Below are 14492 nucleotides of genomic sequence, written 5' to 3'. Positions count from 1 at the left end.
GACTCCCAAGCCCGGGCTCTTGCCACTGGGCCACGCTGCTTCTCTGACGCCCGGGCCACGGAGTCGGGGCCCGGCTGCGCTCCCTTGGTACGTAGAAGGACGGGGAAGGGAAGCTACTTAAGGAAGGGGGAGGGGGTAGGTCTAGAGTCAGGCCTAAGACTAGAGTTAAGGTGATATTTAGGATCAGGATGGGGGGGGGGGGGTAGGGATGGGGCGAGGGTTAAGGGTAGGTCTGGGCTAGGACTGTGGCAAGGCCGAGGGTTCGGGTGATAGTCCGGGGTAAGGATTAAGTCTAGAGTTGGCCTACGGCTAGGGTTAGGGACAGGTCTAGAGCTAGGCCTGTGGCTAAGGGTAAGCTAAGCCACAGGGTCAACGGTTAGAGTCAGGCCCCGCCCTTCACTCCGCCCAGGTTCACCCCTCCCGACCCGCGGGATCCCGTCCCTCCGGACTCCTCCGCCCGTCCCCTTCCGGCGGCACCCGCGGCCGCCCGTTGGCTTCCGCCCCCTCCGACGCCGACTGCGCTCCCCTCGGGGAAGAGGGACGTGGGAAGAGGGGGCAGGAGGAGAGACTGGTTCGACATACGGGAGAATCTCTTGCCTTTAGAGGTGTAAAACGCCGGGCCGGGCTCCCGCGGGAGGATGGGGGAGATCTTTAAAAAGAGGCAACCATCTGTCCCGACTGGTTCAGAACCTTCAGCCGCCTCAGGGCGGGGGCAGGAGGGGATGATTTCCTCAAACCCTCTCCGGCTCCGGGACGGCGCTCGGTCTCCGGGGTCTCGCCCGCGTGGGCCGAGGCCGCTCCACGAGTCGATCCCGTTCGGACGGACGGGCGTGACCGAAGGCCTTCGGTGGCTACCGGACTCTCACCGGATTCACACCCGAGGGGCCGCCTGGGACCCGAATCCAGGTGGCCGAACCATCGGTGGTACTTCCCGAGCGCTTGCCGGGTGCAGGGCACTGGACCGAGCGCTTGGGAGGGGACGACTCAACAGAGGTGGCGGTCCCGTTCCCTGCCGGAAACGGGCTTACGGTCCAGCCCAGGGTGTCGAGGCTACAGGGAGAACTTCCTTTCTGCCTCCCAGTCGACCCGTCTCCTCAGAAGACGCCTGCGCTTTTCGACGGATGCGAGACCCCGAGATGAAGCCGCTCCCTCTCTCTGACCATCTGCAAGTGCGGAGTAAGGACCGACACATCGGATCACGGAGCAGCGTCCGACAGCCTCCCCTCCTCACGCACACAGGCTACGTCCCCGAGTTGCACGAATCCCACGCTGCGAGACCATTTTGGTTCTACAGGAGAGGAGCAGAATCGGAAAGGAGAGGGAGACACCCTCCGCTAAGCTTTAATGCCGGGTCCCGGCGACGGCGAGACGGCCGAGGAGTGTCCGTCGAAACACTGGGCGAGTCACTTCACTTCCCTGATGCTCAGTTCCCTCAGCGGGAGAATGGCGACGAAGACTAGCCCCGTGTGGGACTTGGTCCAGGTCTACCTCGACTAGCTTATATCGTTCTCAGCTTTCAGTTCAGGGCCTGGCACACGGTAAGCGCATAACAGATACCGCTAAAAAAAAAACTTGTAACAAGGAGTGTCTGAATGACGGTGAAACAACCGAGGAGAGTCGATCGGAACGTCAGGCGAGTCACTTCACTGGGCCTCGGTTCCCTCCTCTGTAACGCGACGGTGAGCCCCTTAAGGGGACACGGACTCAATCCAGGCCCCTTAGCTTGTATCTACCCCGGCCCCGAGTAGAAGCCTGGCACACGGCGAACGCTCAATAAATACCGTTATTAAAAAAAAAACTAAAAGAGGGAGTCCGAACAACGGCGGAACGACCGAGGAAAGTCAGTGGAACCACTGAAGGTGAAGAACGGGGACCCCCCCCCGACCGTCCCCCGTCCCCCCCCCGGACTGTTTCCCATTTATCAAAATCGATCGATCGATCGTATTTATTGAGCGCTCACCGCGTGCGGGGCGTCCGAAATGTAATAAGCTCGGTCTGCCCCTGACTGTGTCACCTCAGCTACGGGCCTGCCCTTTCTCCACCACACCGGGCTGCCGACATGATTAAGAGGTAAATCGAGAAGGTACCCGAACTGCTTCGCCGAACAGGCAGTGAACGCCGCCCACGTGCTCAACGGCTGAATCCCTCTTGCTGACAAAAGGGACATTCGGCACCGCGGAGAAGGACCGGTTCCTTTCGGTTGAGGCGGCCGCCAAGGCGATCACTGCGATGAAACTCTCCAGTTTAGCCAAAAGGAGAAAAGGTGCGGCCTAGAGCCCGGGCCCGGGAGTCAGGAGGACCTGAGGTCTCATCCCGGCTCCGCCACCTGTCTGCTGGGTGCCCTTGGGCAGGCCACTTCACTTTTCTAGCCCTCAGCTCCCTCATCGGGAAAACGGAGATCGAGACCGTGAGCCCCACGTGGGACAGGGATCGTGCCCAACCCGACCGGTTTACCCACTCCGGCGCTTAGTACCGCGCCTGGCACGTAGTAAAGTGTTTAACAAATCCCACGATTACTACTGTTATTATTAGAAGAGAAGCTCTTAACCTGAGGGGTTTGGGACGAGAGTTCAAACGTGGTGGCGTCGAGAGGAAGGGAAGGAAAAAAAAAAAAAACCGAGTCTGGACGGGCAGTAGCTACGACCCTTCCCCAGGCCCCCATCTTGGGCCTTTCAGCCGGTGACCGGGGAGGCCTCGCCCAAATCTGAGGGGAAGACGAAAGCCTGCACCTCCCTCCGGTCTTCTCAAAAGGGGCTCGACGAAAATCGACGCGGCCACGACGGCGGCTCGGCCCCCATCTTTCCCGAGAGTCAAAACCCCCGGGGGGACTCGGGTGGAGGAGGGCGTGGGGCGGCCCACCCAACGAGGGATTCCGGGATCGGCGCTAAAGCCGGCCGTTCCCTCCGGCCCCACCCCCGGGATCGACTCCTTTCAGGCTGGGAGGGAACCCTTCCATCCGTCGGTCATCGCTATTCATCGAGCTTGCGATCCCGGCGCTTACGACACCGCCTGACCCCTACCAGGCGCCTAAAAAGTCCCATGACTCATCCCCTAAGGGGTCAGCCCCGGGACCGACCTCGGGGTCTCCGGACGGTCTGGGGTCGGCCAGGAGCTAAGCGCGACGACTGCGGAGCGAGGCTAAATGCCCGTGGGCCAAAATGACTGCCCTCCCCGGACGATGGGCTAAGCACGTGCCAAACGCTGGGGCGGAGGACCGCGTCTGACGCGGTCCCTGCTCCTCCTGAGGGACCACAGTCTAAGAGGGAGGGAGAATCGATCCATCAACCAATCGTGCTTACTGGGCGCTGACCTGTGTGCAGAGCACTTCGCCGAGCACTTGGGAGAGCGCACTGTAACGGAGTCATTCAACTGGGCTTACTGAGCGCTGACCGTGTGCAGGGCACCGGACCGAGCGCTCGGGAGAGTCCGATAACACGACAAACGGAGACGTTCCCCAACGAGCTTCGTGTTCCTTGCCCAGATGGAGCTGAGAGGCCAGGGGACGGACGGCTCCCCGTTTTACAGCTGAGGAAACTTTGGTCCGGGGAGTGAAGCGACCCGCCCTAGGTCCCACAGCAGATGAATAATAATAATAATAATGTTGGTATCTGTTTAGCGCTTACTATGTGCAGAGCACTGTCCCAAGCGCCGGGGCGGATACGGGGTAATCGGGTCGCCCCACGTGAGGCTCACGGTTAATCCCCGTTTCACAGATGAGGTAACCGAGGCCCAGGGAAGTGAACCGACTCGCCCGCAGTCACACGGCCGACGAGCGGCAGAGCCGGGAGTCGAACCCGTGACTCCGAAGCCCAGGCTCTTTCCACTGAGCCACGCTGCTTCCCAATGACGAGAGGGAGAGCTGGAACTCTGCCCCAGGCTCCTTCCGCTAGGCCACGCCGGGCGGACGGCTGCCGAAGGAAGGGGGCCCACTGCGACAAGACCGTCACCCGACGGCCCACTCCCGGCGGGCGGCTGTCGGAAGTCCGCCGGGGATCCCCTCGCGCCTCCACCCCGACCGGCGCTCTCGGCCCCGGGGGACCCCGGGCAAGTCGCTTCCCATCTCTGGGCCTCACCCGTCAAATGGGGATTGAGACTGAGCCTCGCGGGGGCCGGGGACGGCGGCCAGGCCGATCCGCTGGGATCCACCCCAGCCCTCGGCACCGCGCCCGGCGCGCGGCGGACGCTCGGCCAACGCCATCACTGTCATCATCATCGTGCTCTCGGCCGCTCAGCCGCGGCCACTTGCAAGTTCCGCCGGCCCCCACGGGGAACCGGCTGCCAGTCGGGCACGGCGCACACGGCTACGCAAGGTGGCGGGGCGAAAAGACGTAGACGTCTCAGCAGGAGAAGAGGCGTTCATCCCCGGGGCTTCCGAGCTGTCCAGCGGGGCGGGGCGGAGGGGAGAGAACGCGAACGACGCCCTTCCATTCCACGAGGCCCTAACACCCGAAGTACCGGAGACGGCGAGACGGGAGGCGGAATCCTTAGCAAGGGAACTGGCTCGAGGGCCGAGGAGCGGCGTGACCCGGTGGATGATATCAATGACAGTCGCTGCGGTACCTGGCGGGCGCTTACTAAGCGCCGAGCCCCCGTTCTAAGCGCTGGGGTACGGAGGGGTTGATCCCGGTCCCACCTGGGGCTCACGCTCTTAATCCCCGGTCTACAGACGAGGGAACCGAGGTGCAGAGAAGCGATGGGGCTCGCCCCAGGTCAGGCGGCAGACAGGTGGCGGAGCTGGGATCAGAACCCAGGTCCTCCCGACTCCCGGGCTCTACCCACTAGGCCACACTGTCTCTCCGAGAGCTGGACAGGGCCCGGGCCCGGGAATCGGACGGACCCGAGTGACGCGGCCGCTCGTCCGCTGGGTGACCTCGGGCGAGTCGCCTCACGTCTGCGGGCCTCGGTCTCCACGTCCGCAAAACGGGGATCGAAACGGCGAGCCCCGCGTGGGACAGGGACCGTGTCCAGCCTGACGAGCTCGGGTCCGCCCCCGCGCCTCGGTACAGCGCCCGGCACGTAATGAGCACTTCAACGCCACAGGACAAAATTCGTTTTTTCGAAAGGGGGGGGGGGGAGGGGGGGGAGACAACCAAGCGCCCTAGGGAAGTCTGGGATGAGGCGAGACCGGAAGGGAGTGGAGTCGGGCGGGGGGGGGGGGGGGGGGCGTGAGACGGGGGAGGGGGCGGGAGGGAGGAGGGGGACGGTCACGCCGAGCTTAAGAACCAGACGGTTCCCCACGTTCTGGTCCACGAGGCAACGGCGGCAGAAGTTAAGGGGGAGGGTCGGAGGTGTGGATTCGCACTTCCCACGCGCCGCTTGTGAGGGAACCACGCTGTACTCCGCACGGGCGGGAAGAGGAGCGTGCTGCCTTGTTTTCAGACTCGGATCTGAGGGAGAGGAGAGGGGCTCGCCGGCCCCGGAGGAGGAGATGGCGTTCTGGACGTCTCCGCCGCCCCCCCCCCCCCGCGGCCCCCCGTCCCGGTCCGCGGCCGCGTGACTCTCCAAGCCGCCTTCCGCTCCGATGACTCAGTCGCGCTCGAGCGCCCGCCAACCCTCCGGGCGCTCCGGTTTCGCAGAAAGCGGGCCGCCCGCCCGCCCGGGGGAGCCGTCGGGGAGGCAGACGTTCCATCTGCCCCGATGGATCGGCTGGAGAAGGGCCCCCCCCCCCCCCCCGGGGACGGAGAGCGAGGGGCTACCGCCTCGGGCGAAGGGGCCGACTCCGGGGCCCGCAGAGGGGGCCGGCCGATCGCTCCCCGGTGGCTCGGTGTGGAAATCGAACAGGAAATGGACCGGCCGCCGTCCTCCTCCCCCGAGGGCAGCGCCGACGGATTTGACCTGTACGCCCCGGGTCTGGTTCGACGCCGTGCTCCCCCCTCCCCCCGCCCCCGAAAGATGCAACGCCCCCAACCTCGCCTCTCCCCTTGCCGACTGCGGGCCCGGAGAAGGGCGACGAACCGGCCCGTGAAGCGCCGATCCTCGAAAATCTTGGCGTGAACGTCAACGGTAACCGCTTAAGCGCTTACCACGCTTACAGGGTACCGGGCCGAGGGGCAGATACGAGACCGTCAGGTTGGGCACGGTCCCCGCCCCACGAGGGCCTAGGTCGGAGGGAGGAGGAAACCGAGGGGCAGGGACGCGAAGCGTCTCGCCCCAAGTCACGCGGCAGACCGGTGGCGGAGCTGGGACTAGAACCCGGGGCCGGTGACTCCCGGGCACGGGGCCCATCCACGAAACCACGCTGCTTCCTCGGTTCACCCGTCCCTCCAAGAAGCACAGGATCGGAGCCGAGGAGAGGGTGGCGGTGAGGGGGGAAGGGGGCCGGGTGGGCACTTGACCCACCGTCCACAGTCTGTCTTCTAACGGGTCAGGGTGGGTCCATAATTTCTAAGAGCACGGGCTTCGGAGTCAGAGGTCATGGGTTCGAACCCCGGCTCTACCACTTGTCAGCTGCGTGACTTTGGGCAAGTCACTTAACTTCTCGGTGCCTCGGTTCCCTCATCTGTAAAATGGGGATTAAGACCGTGAGCCCCACGTGGGACGACCCGATTCCCCTGTGTCTACCCCAGCGCTTAGAACGGTGCTCGGCACACAGTAAGCGCTTAACAAATACCAACATTATTATAATAACGATAACGGCTTTTTTCAGCCCTTGCTATGCGTCAAGCTGGGGTGGATACGAGCAAATCGGGGGGGGGGGGGGGGGCGGGGCACAGCCCCCGTCCCCCACGGGGCTCACCCTCTCAATCCCCGTTTTCCAGACGAGGGAACTGAGGCCCCAGAGAAGGGAAGTGACTTCCTCAAGGCAGAGAGGTGGCAGAGCCGGAGTTGGAACTCGGGTCCTTCTGAATCCCAGGCCTGAACTCTACCCACCGGGCCACGCCGCTTCCTTTCGGAGCGGTTTCTCAGAGGCGAGCGCCCGGCCGGGGAAGTCGCGCGGCCTCGCGGACGGAGCCCGCGGCCTGGGAGTCGGAGGACGTGGGTTCTGATCCCAGCTCTGCCTCAGTTCCCTCACCTGCAAGATGGGGATCCGATCCCTGGTGTCACTCCTACTTAGCCCCACGTGGGATGCGATGATCTCGCGCCAACCCCGGCGTTCGGTACATCGCTCGGCCCACAGTAAGCGCTTACCAGACGCCACGGTTATTTGGCGGGCCCGCAGTGGAAATTCCGGGGGTTTTTTTTTTTTTTAAAATACTTCCTGCCACCCGAACATTCAATCTACCGAGCGCTTACCGAGTGCGGAGCACTGGACCTCACACGCGTGGGAGAGGACGACATAATCACGTCGATGAGATAAGGTCATCGGTCCGGTCCATCGATCGGCCGTCACCCATCGATCGATCGTCTCCCCCGAGCGGTCGCCTGCTGCTTCGGCTCTACTTGTAAAGGTCTCCTTCTAACTTGAAAAATATCGGCCGCCGGCTTCTTAATAATAACAATGTTGGTATTTGTTAAGCGCTTACTATGTGCCGAGCACCGTTCTAAGCGCTGGGGTGGACACAGGGGAATCAGGATGTCCCACGTGGGGCTCACGGTCTTCATCCCCATTTTACAGATGAGGTAACTGAGGCACAGAGAAGTTAAGTGACTTGCCCACAGTCACACAGCTGACAAGTGGCAGAGCTGGGATTCGAACTCATGACCTCTGACTCCAAAGCCCGTGCTCTTTCCACTGAGCCACGCTGCTTCTTGCGGTATGATATTTTCCCCTCGTTTATTGCAATCGGCTAATGTTTTTTTCTCGGCTTGAACACCACGCTGAGCTCTATCTGTTTAGAGTTAAAAATGTTTCCAACCTCATTACGAACAAATTCTAGCTTGGAGCCAGTACGAGGTGTTTCGTTTTTTGGTGTTTTTTTCCCCTCTCCGGGTCCAAAACCCTACGCTTCTGTAGAAAATGCCATTTACTTTTAATCTATCTAGACGGGTTCCGTACTCTGGTCGGCTGACAGATTCTCCCCCTCGGACTCCCAGACGGAGGGACTAAAACTCGGGAAACGGGCCCACCCGATCAACCCGGGGGGAAGCAGCGCGGTCTGGCGGATTAGAACCCACCCGGGCGGCCAGAAGGACCCGGGTTCTCACGCCGGCTGCGCCACCCGTCTGCTGGGTGACCTTGGGTGAGTCGCTTCACTTCTCCGGACTTCAGTTCCCTCGTTGGTAAAAGCTCTTGATTCTGTTCGTCGCTATCGCTCTCGTCTGTCCCTCTCCCCCGATCAGACCGCGAGCCCGTCAGAGGGCGGGGACCGCCTCTGTTACCCATCTGTCCATTCCAAGCGCTTAGTACAGTGCTCTGCACATAGTCAGCGCTCAATAAATACTACCGAATGACTAAAATGGGGATTAAGGCTTTGGGCCCGATGTGGAGCAGGGACAGCTCGACAGATGCCGCCGATCGTGACAACCGTTACCCACGTTCAGTCAAAATATCCGGGAATTATAAATGGCCGAAACCCGCATACCCGCGTCCAGATCGGCTGGTCTTTCAGTTCGATCTTCCCCTTCGCCCAAGCGGCAGCAGGAAGAGAGGTATCGTATCCTCCCAGGCGCTTAGGACGGAGCTGTGTGCACAGCAAGAGCTCTCCGGCTACCGCCTGATTATCTTCTCTCTACCCTGGAGCTTGGCACACGGTAAGCACTTCACCAGGGACGCCCGCCCCCTTCTGCTGTGTGACCTCGGGCAAGTCGCTTCGGCTCCTCCGGGCCTCGGTTCCCGCATCCGTAGCTCAGTGGAAAGAGCCCCGGTTCGGGGGTCCGAGGTCACGGGTTCGGATCCCGGCTCCGCCACTTGTCAGCTGTGTGATCTGGGGCAAGCCCCTTCACTTCTCAGTTCCCTCATCTGTAAAATGGGGATGAAGACCGCGAGCCCCACGAGGGACAACCTGATCGCCCTGTATCCCCCCCCCCACCCCCAGCGCTTAGAACGGTGCTTTGCCCATAGTGAGCGCTTAACAAATGCCAACGTTATTATTAGTATATAGGACCGGGACCGCGCCCAACCCGACTGACTCGCATCCACCCCGGTGCTGAATACGGTCCCCGCCCGGAACACAGTGAGCGCTTAATAAATTCCACCACCCGATACCGGTTCTGGGTATTACCGTTACCGGCCGACCGTAACAGCATTCCCGAAGCACTTACTGCACGGAGGGTGCTGTGCTAAGCGCTGGCTTGAGACGCAGCAGAACCACCTCCTCCGTCCCCACCGGGCCCTGGCCGGGGTCGGCCGGCACCTTCTCGGAAGCCGACCGACGGGGGAGGGGCCGGCTCGGGAACCGGCAGGGAAACGGGTTGGATGCGGAGAAACTTAGGGAGGTGCCGCTATTCCTCCGAGGGCTCTGATTTCCCGTGAGGGAAGACCGCGCGTGACGTGCGGTCGGGGGAATCTTTTAGAGGCCCGACCCGGAGCACTTCCCAGAACGAGCGAGGCCGGGCCCTCGTCGGAAGGCTGAAGCGCTACCGCTGAATCGCTGCGGCGGATTCGAGTTCTCGGAGCAGAGATGGACGGACCCGAGAGGACTCCCTAATCAACTAGCGGGAAACGGGCAAGTGGAGAGAGCCCAAGGGTGAATCTGCGGCTATTCCGAGAGCAATCTCAATTCTTCTGGGAGAGGCATCTGATGATTTCACAGGATCTGCCAGAGCGGCTTCCTCTGTGCTCTTGCGTTCCTCTAGTCCGTCACCTCATCGTGGGCAGGGAATGCGTGCGTTTACTGTTCTTCCGTCCTCTCCCTAGCGCTCGGCACGGTGCTCCGCACCCAGTAGGTGCTTAATGAAGACGACCGACGGACTGACCGATGCCCTTTGACGCCCGAGGCATAGATCGTGCATCCCGTTGACCGTACCGGATGCTGTGTCAAATGCTCTCCTAGAAGCAGGGTGGCCTAGTGGAAAGAGTCCGGGCCCGGGAGTCAGAAGACCTGGGTCCTCAGCCCAGCTTCACCACTCGTCTGCTGTGAGAACCTGGGCAAGACACTTCACTTCTCTGGGCCTCAGTTACCTCATCTGTAGACTGAGGATTAAGACCGCGAGCCCTACGTGAGACCCGGGCTGCGTCTAAGCCGACTACCTTGCATCCACCCCGGGGCTCAGGACAGTGCCTGGCACAGAGTAAGCGCTGCGCCAATGGCGCTATTAGTATTATTATTATCGTTATCATCACTAACCTGGCTCCACCAGCCGCCCGCTGGGTGACCCTAGGCCAGGCGCTTCACTTCTCTGGGCCTTAGTTTCCACACCTGTAAAATGGGGATGATATCCTACTCCCTCCGCCGCAGACTGTGAGCCCCACGGGGTCGGGGTCCCGCGTCTGACCCGATTAACTTGTCCCGACCCCGGCACTCGCAATCAGCGGGGCCTAGCGGCTACAGTCCAGGGCTGGGAGTCGGAAGGTTCCGATCCCGGCTCCGCCAGCTGTCTGTTGGGTGGCCCTGGGCAAGTCACTTCACTTCTCTGGGCCTCGGTCCCCTCATCCGGAAAACGGGGACGGAGGCGGTGAGCCCTATGCAGGAGAGGGACCGGGTCCAACCTGACTAACGCGGGTTTACGCTTAGTGCGCTCAGTACAGTTCCCGACCCACGGCAAGTGCCTTTTTAAAAAAGGGTAGTTTTTGAGCACTTACTATGTGCCAGGCACTGTTCTAAGCGCTGGGGCACACACAAGCTCACCAGGTTGGACACAGTCCCCGCCCCGCATGGGCCCACGGTCTCAATCCCTATTTTAGAGACGAGGTAATGAGGCACAGGGAAATTAAGTGACTTGCCCACAGTCACCCGGTTCCTTGCGCTTAACAGATTCCGTAATGGTAACAGGGCCCGGGCTGCACTGGGCTCCGACACAAGGGAAAAGCGGGCGGGTCAGAGGAAAGTGGGAATAAACCTCATCTGGCCCTTAGGTCGCCAAATTGAGCACCGAGAGGGACCTCGGGTCCGGGCGACTCGCTTAAATAATAACAGTAACGACAATAACGGTAACGGTGCTTGTTAAGCGCCCACCGGGCGCGGGGTACGGTACCGAGCGCCGGGGTGGATCCGAGCAACAGAGTAACGATAAAGAACGGGCCTGAGCGTCTGAGGACCCGAGTGCGAATGCCGGTTCCACCGCGTGCTCGTAAAAACGGGGATTCAATCCCTGTCCCCCCTTCCCCTCGGCCCGGGTGCCCCTTGTGGGAGAGGGGGCCGTGTCCGACCGGGTCGTCTCGGATCCCCCCCCCCCCCGCCCAGCGCGTGGTCCGGTGGCCGGCACGTCCCAGACGCTTGGCACACGCCACCATTCGGGAGCGGCACGGCTCAGCACGTTTTGCTCATCTCCTCCCGACCGGGACCATCTGTTCCAAGTACGGAGAGGGGAGAACTCTCGGTCCCGCGGGGGAAAGGCAAGGTGCCTCGGGAAACGACCGCCGAGTCGGCTGGAGACGGTCACCTCCTTTGCGGGCAGGGAACGCTTTCGTGCCTCTGTCGTACTTTCCCAAGCGGGGTCCGGTACGGTGCGTTGTACTCAGAAGGTACTCAATAAATCCTCCTCCTAGTCCTCCCCCTTCTGTGAACTTTTTCCGTTCCTTAAAAACAAAAAGCAACTGACACGCCTCCGGGTCACTCGGAGGAGAGAGACACCCAGCCCGGAGGTTAGGAGGAAACCCTCGGAGATCCTCCGCCTTGCGACTTCTCCCCGAACAAGGTGAGTGATCTCCGGCAGACGGGAATCGACTTCTGCGGCTCTGGGGTTTGTTTTTTAAGCGTATCTGTTAAAGCGCTTACTATGTGCCGGGCACCGTAATGAGCCCCGGCGAAGGCAAACGGCAGTCGGGTTGGACACGATCCACGTCCCGTGCGGACTCGCAGTCTAAGGATGAGGGTAAAAAGACATCTCCTCCCATTTTGCAGATGCGGGCGCTGGTGCGGACGGGGCTTGTTTTTTTGTAACGGCACCTGTCAGGCGCTTACTGTGTGCCGGGCACCGTGCTGAGCAAGCGTCTAGGGTAGCCAGGAGCTTGTCAGGTTGGACACAGTCCACGGGGTCTTAATCCCCACTGTCCAGAGGAGTGCGCTGCGGTCCAGAGAAGGGGAGTGACGTGCCCAAGGTCGCACAGCAGACAAGGGGTGATGCTGGGATTAGCACTCAGGTCCCCTGAATCCCAGGCCCCGGGCTCTTTTTTCACTAGAGGGTTTCCCGAGGGCCGCAGGGCCCATCCAAGTTCTGAAAGCTCTTCGGGATCGAGAGGCTCTCTGCTCTTAACGTCCACCCGACATCACTCCATCTCTAGTTCCGGCCCGGTCCGGCCCTCCGTGGACACGGAAGAGAAGGAATCTGCCTGTCGACTGCTGCAGTGTACTCTCCCAAGCGCCCGACACCGTGTCCTCGACACGGTAAGCGCTCAATGAATACGACTGGCTGACGGCACCTGGCCCGAAAGAGATCCTTCAGAAAGGCGTTAACTGAACCGCGCTTGGCGCTCTCTCCTCTAAGGGCCTCTGATGGCCGTTCCTCCCAAATCCTATTTTCCAGTGATTCCATCGTCCTCGTCCTCGTCCCTTTATCTTTTGGTATCCGTTGAGAGCTCGCTGACGCGCCAGGCTCAGTACTAAGCGCCGGGCGAGACACGACCCAGTCGGGCTGGACCTGGCCCGTGACCCGCGTGAGGCTCACGCTCTTAATCCCCCGCTCCGCCCACAGTAAGCGCTCGACAGACACGATCGACCGATCCCGGGGGGGGGGGGGGGGGGGGGGGGGGGGGCCCGGGGGACTTCCCTCTTCGACCGTTTCGGGTTCGACGCGCCGTCCGGACGACGCGGGGCCCGGAGGCGGACGGGCGACCCGAGGGGTTGATCCTTTACGGTTAAGAAGGCGCCGCCCGGTCCGGCCGCGGGAGTCGACTTACCACATGGCGTGCATGTAAGTGGGAGGCAGGCGCGGGCTGCTGACGGGCGTGCAGTTGTACGACCTCATGATCCGCTCCGCCAACAGGAAGTTCCGGAAAAGGCTAGCCACCAGCAGGTCCTGCCTGAACAGCTTTTGGAAGAGGTCTGGGGAAGACACGGAGTTGACGGAATGGTCCCCCGTGAGTCGGAGCCAGCGTTTTCGGGCCCGAAAGACAGACAGACCTCCCCCTCCGCCGCCACCGTGGCAGACGCTCGCTCTGAACCGGCGAGGCCGGGCGGGGCCCGGCGGCCCGACCCTCCCTCGGCCGAAGGGACGCAAACCCACCGAGCCGCCGGGGAGGAAAATGGCACGGAAACACTCGGGCCCGACGGGAAGGTGCCGTCGGCTCCTTTCCTCCCCCGAGTCCCGCTCCCATCCCGGGCTTCTGCCCTCGCTTGGGTGCCCTCTCCGGTTCTGCCCGCCCGCCTCCCGGCCGAGCGGGGATTCTCCCTCGGGGAGGCGGCGCTTGGAAACGGGAGGACCTCTGGGACTCCGGTGGCAAATGGGGACGCGGGACGCGTCGTCGTCCTCCTCCTCCTCCTCCTCCTCCTCCTCCTCCTCCTCCTCCGCCGCCTGACGGGGAGGGTCCGGCGGGGGGTGGCGGGTGAAAATCGCCGGCTCTCCGAGAGATCGGCGGCGGAACGCCCGGGGCTGGACCCGAGAGGGAGCCGGGCTCCTTCTAACCCGGACGGGGGAGGGTCTGGCTTTCAAAGCGAGCCGGGGCGGCCGCGACAGAAAAAGGTGGACTGATGAGCGAGCCCGGACAGGCTGAACCGTGAGGGTGACGAGTGCGACTCTTCCATCACCCGGGACTGCTGACGGAAACATCCGTCTTCCCTTCCGGACCGCAAGCTCACCGCGGGCAGGGGACGGGTCCGTCTATGGTTACACTGCACTCTCCCGGGCGCTCAGCACAGCGCTCTGCCCGCGGTAAGCACTCAGTGAATACGACCGAATGAATGACCGCAAGGAGCCGGGGACCGGCCCGGCCCAGCCGGGATACAGGGTCGGTCGACGGGCCACCTCTCCGGCTCCGCCCTTCCCGGACGGGTCTCTCCTTAAAAACGACCGCTCCCCTCTTCTCCCTCCTCATCCTCGAGGGGCATCTTTTTTAAGTGGTATCTGCTAAGCGCTTACTACGTGCCGGGCGCCGTACTAAGCACTGGGGAAGAAACAAGCCAATCCGGTCGGACACGGTCCACGTCCCACGCGGGGCTCCCGGTCTTCGTCCCCATCTTCCGGACGGGGGCCACAGGACAAGTGACGTGACCGGCCCGAGGTCGCGCGGCGGAGCCGGGATGAGGACCCGGGTCCTCCTGACTCCCGGACCCGTAGTTTCTTTGATTTTTTTTTTTTTTTTTTTTAATTCATTTAAGCGCTTGCTGTATCAGAACCCAGATCGCTCTGTCTCCCAGGCCTGGGCCCCATCTACTAGGCCCCACCCCGCCCGGAGTCTCACCTCGGGGCAGCACATTCCAGGCGATGGTGTCCGTGATGGCGGTAAAGATCCAATTCAGCTCTCCCAAAGGTGTCCGCCTGTCATTCAGCCTCCCAGGAATCCTAGGAAACACGGT

At 62.2% G+C, this 14492-nt stretch overlaps 1 protein-coding gene across 1 annotated transcript in view; it reads right to left on the bottom strand.

The window, feature by feature from the left end:
* RPTOR (regulatory associated protein of MTOR complex 1) overlaps positions 1 to 14492 on the bottom strand; it is a 217933-nt gene that overhangs the window by 73808 nt on the left and 129633 nt on the right. The window contains exons 8-9 of the mRNA XM_029056955.2: positions 14378 to 14478; positions 12878 to 13022 (exon numbers count right to left, since the gene is read on the bottom strand). Of these exons, the coding sequence (XP_028912788.1) occupies positions 12878 to 13022; positions 14378 to 14478 (246 nt within the window). The remainder of the gene's footprint in view (positions 1 to 12877; positions 13023 to 14377; positions 14479 to 14492) is intronic.

This window comes from Ornithorhynchus anatinus, unplaced genomic scaffold, assembly GCF_004115215.2.
Source record: "Ornithorhynchus anatinus isolate Pmale09 unplaced genomic scaffold, mOrnAna1.pri.v4 scaffold_264_arrow_ctg1, whole genome shotgun sequence".
Classification (NCBI taxonomy): Eukaryota; Metazoa; Chordata; class Mammalia; order Monotremata; family Ornithorhynchidae; genus Ornithorhynchus; species Ornithorhynchus anatinus.
The sequence above is the reverse complement of the archived record's forward strand: the minus strand, read 5'-3'. Positions and strand labels throughout refer to the sequence as shown.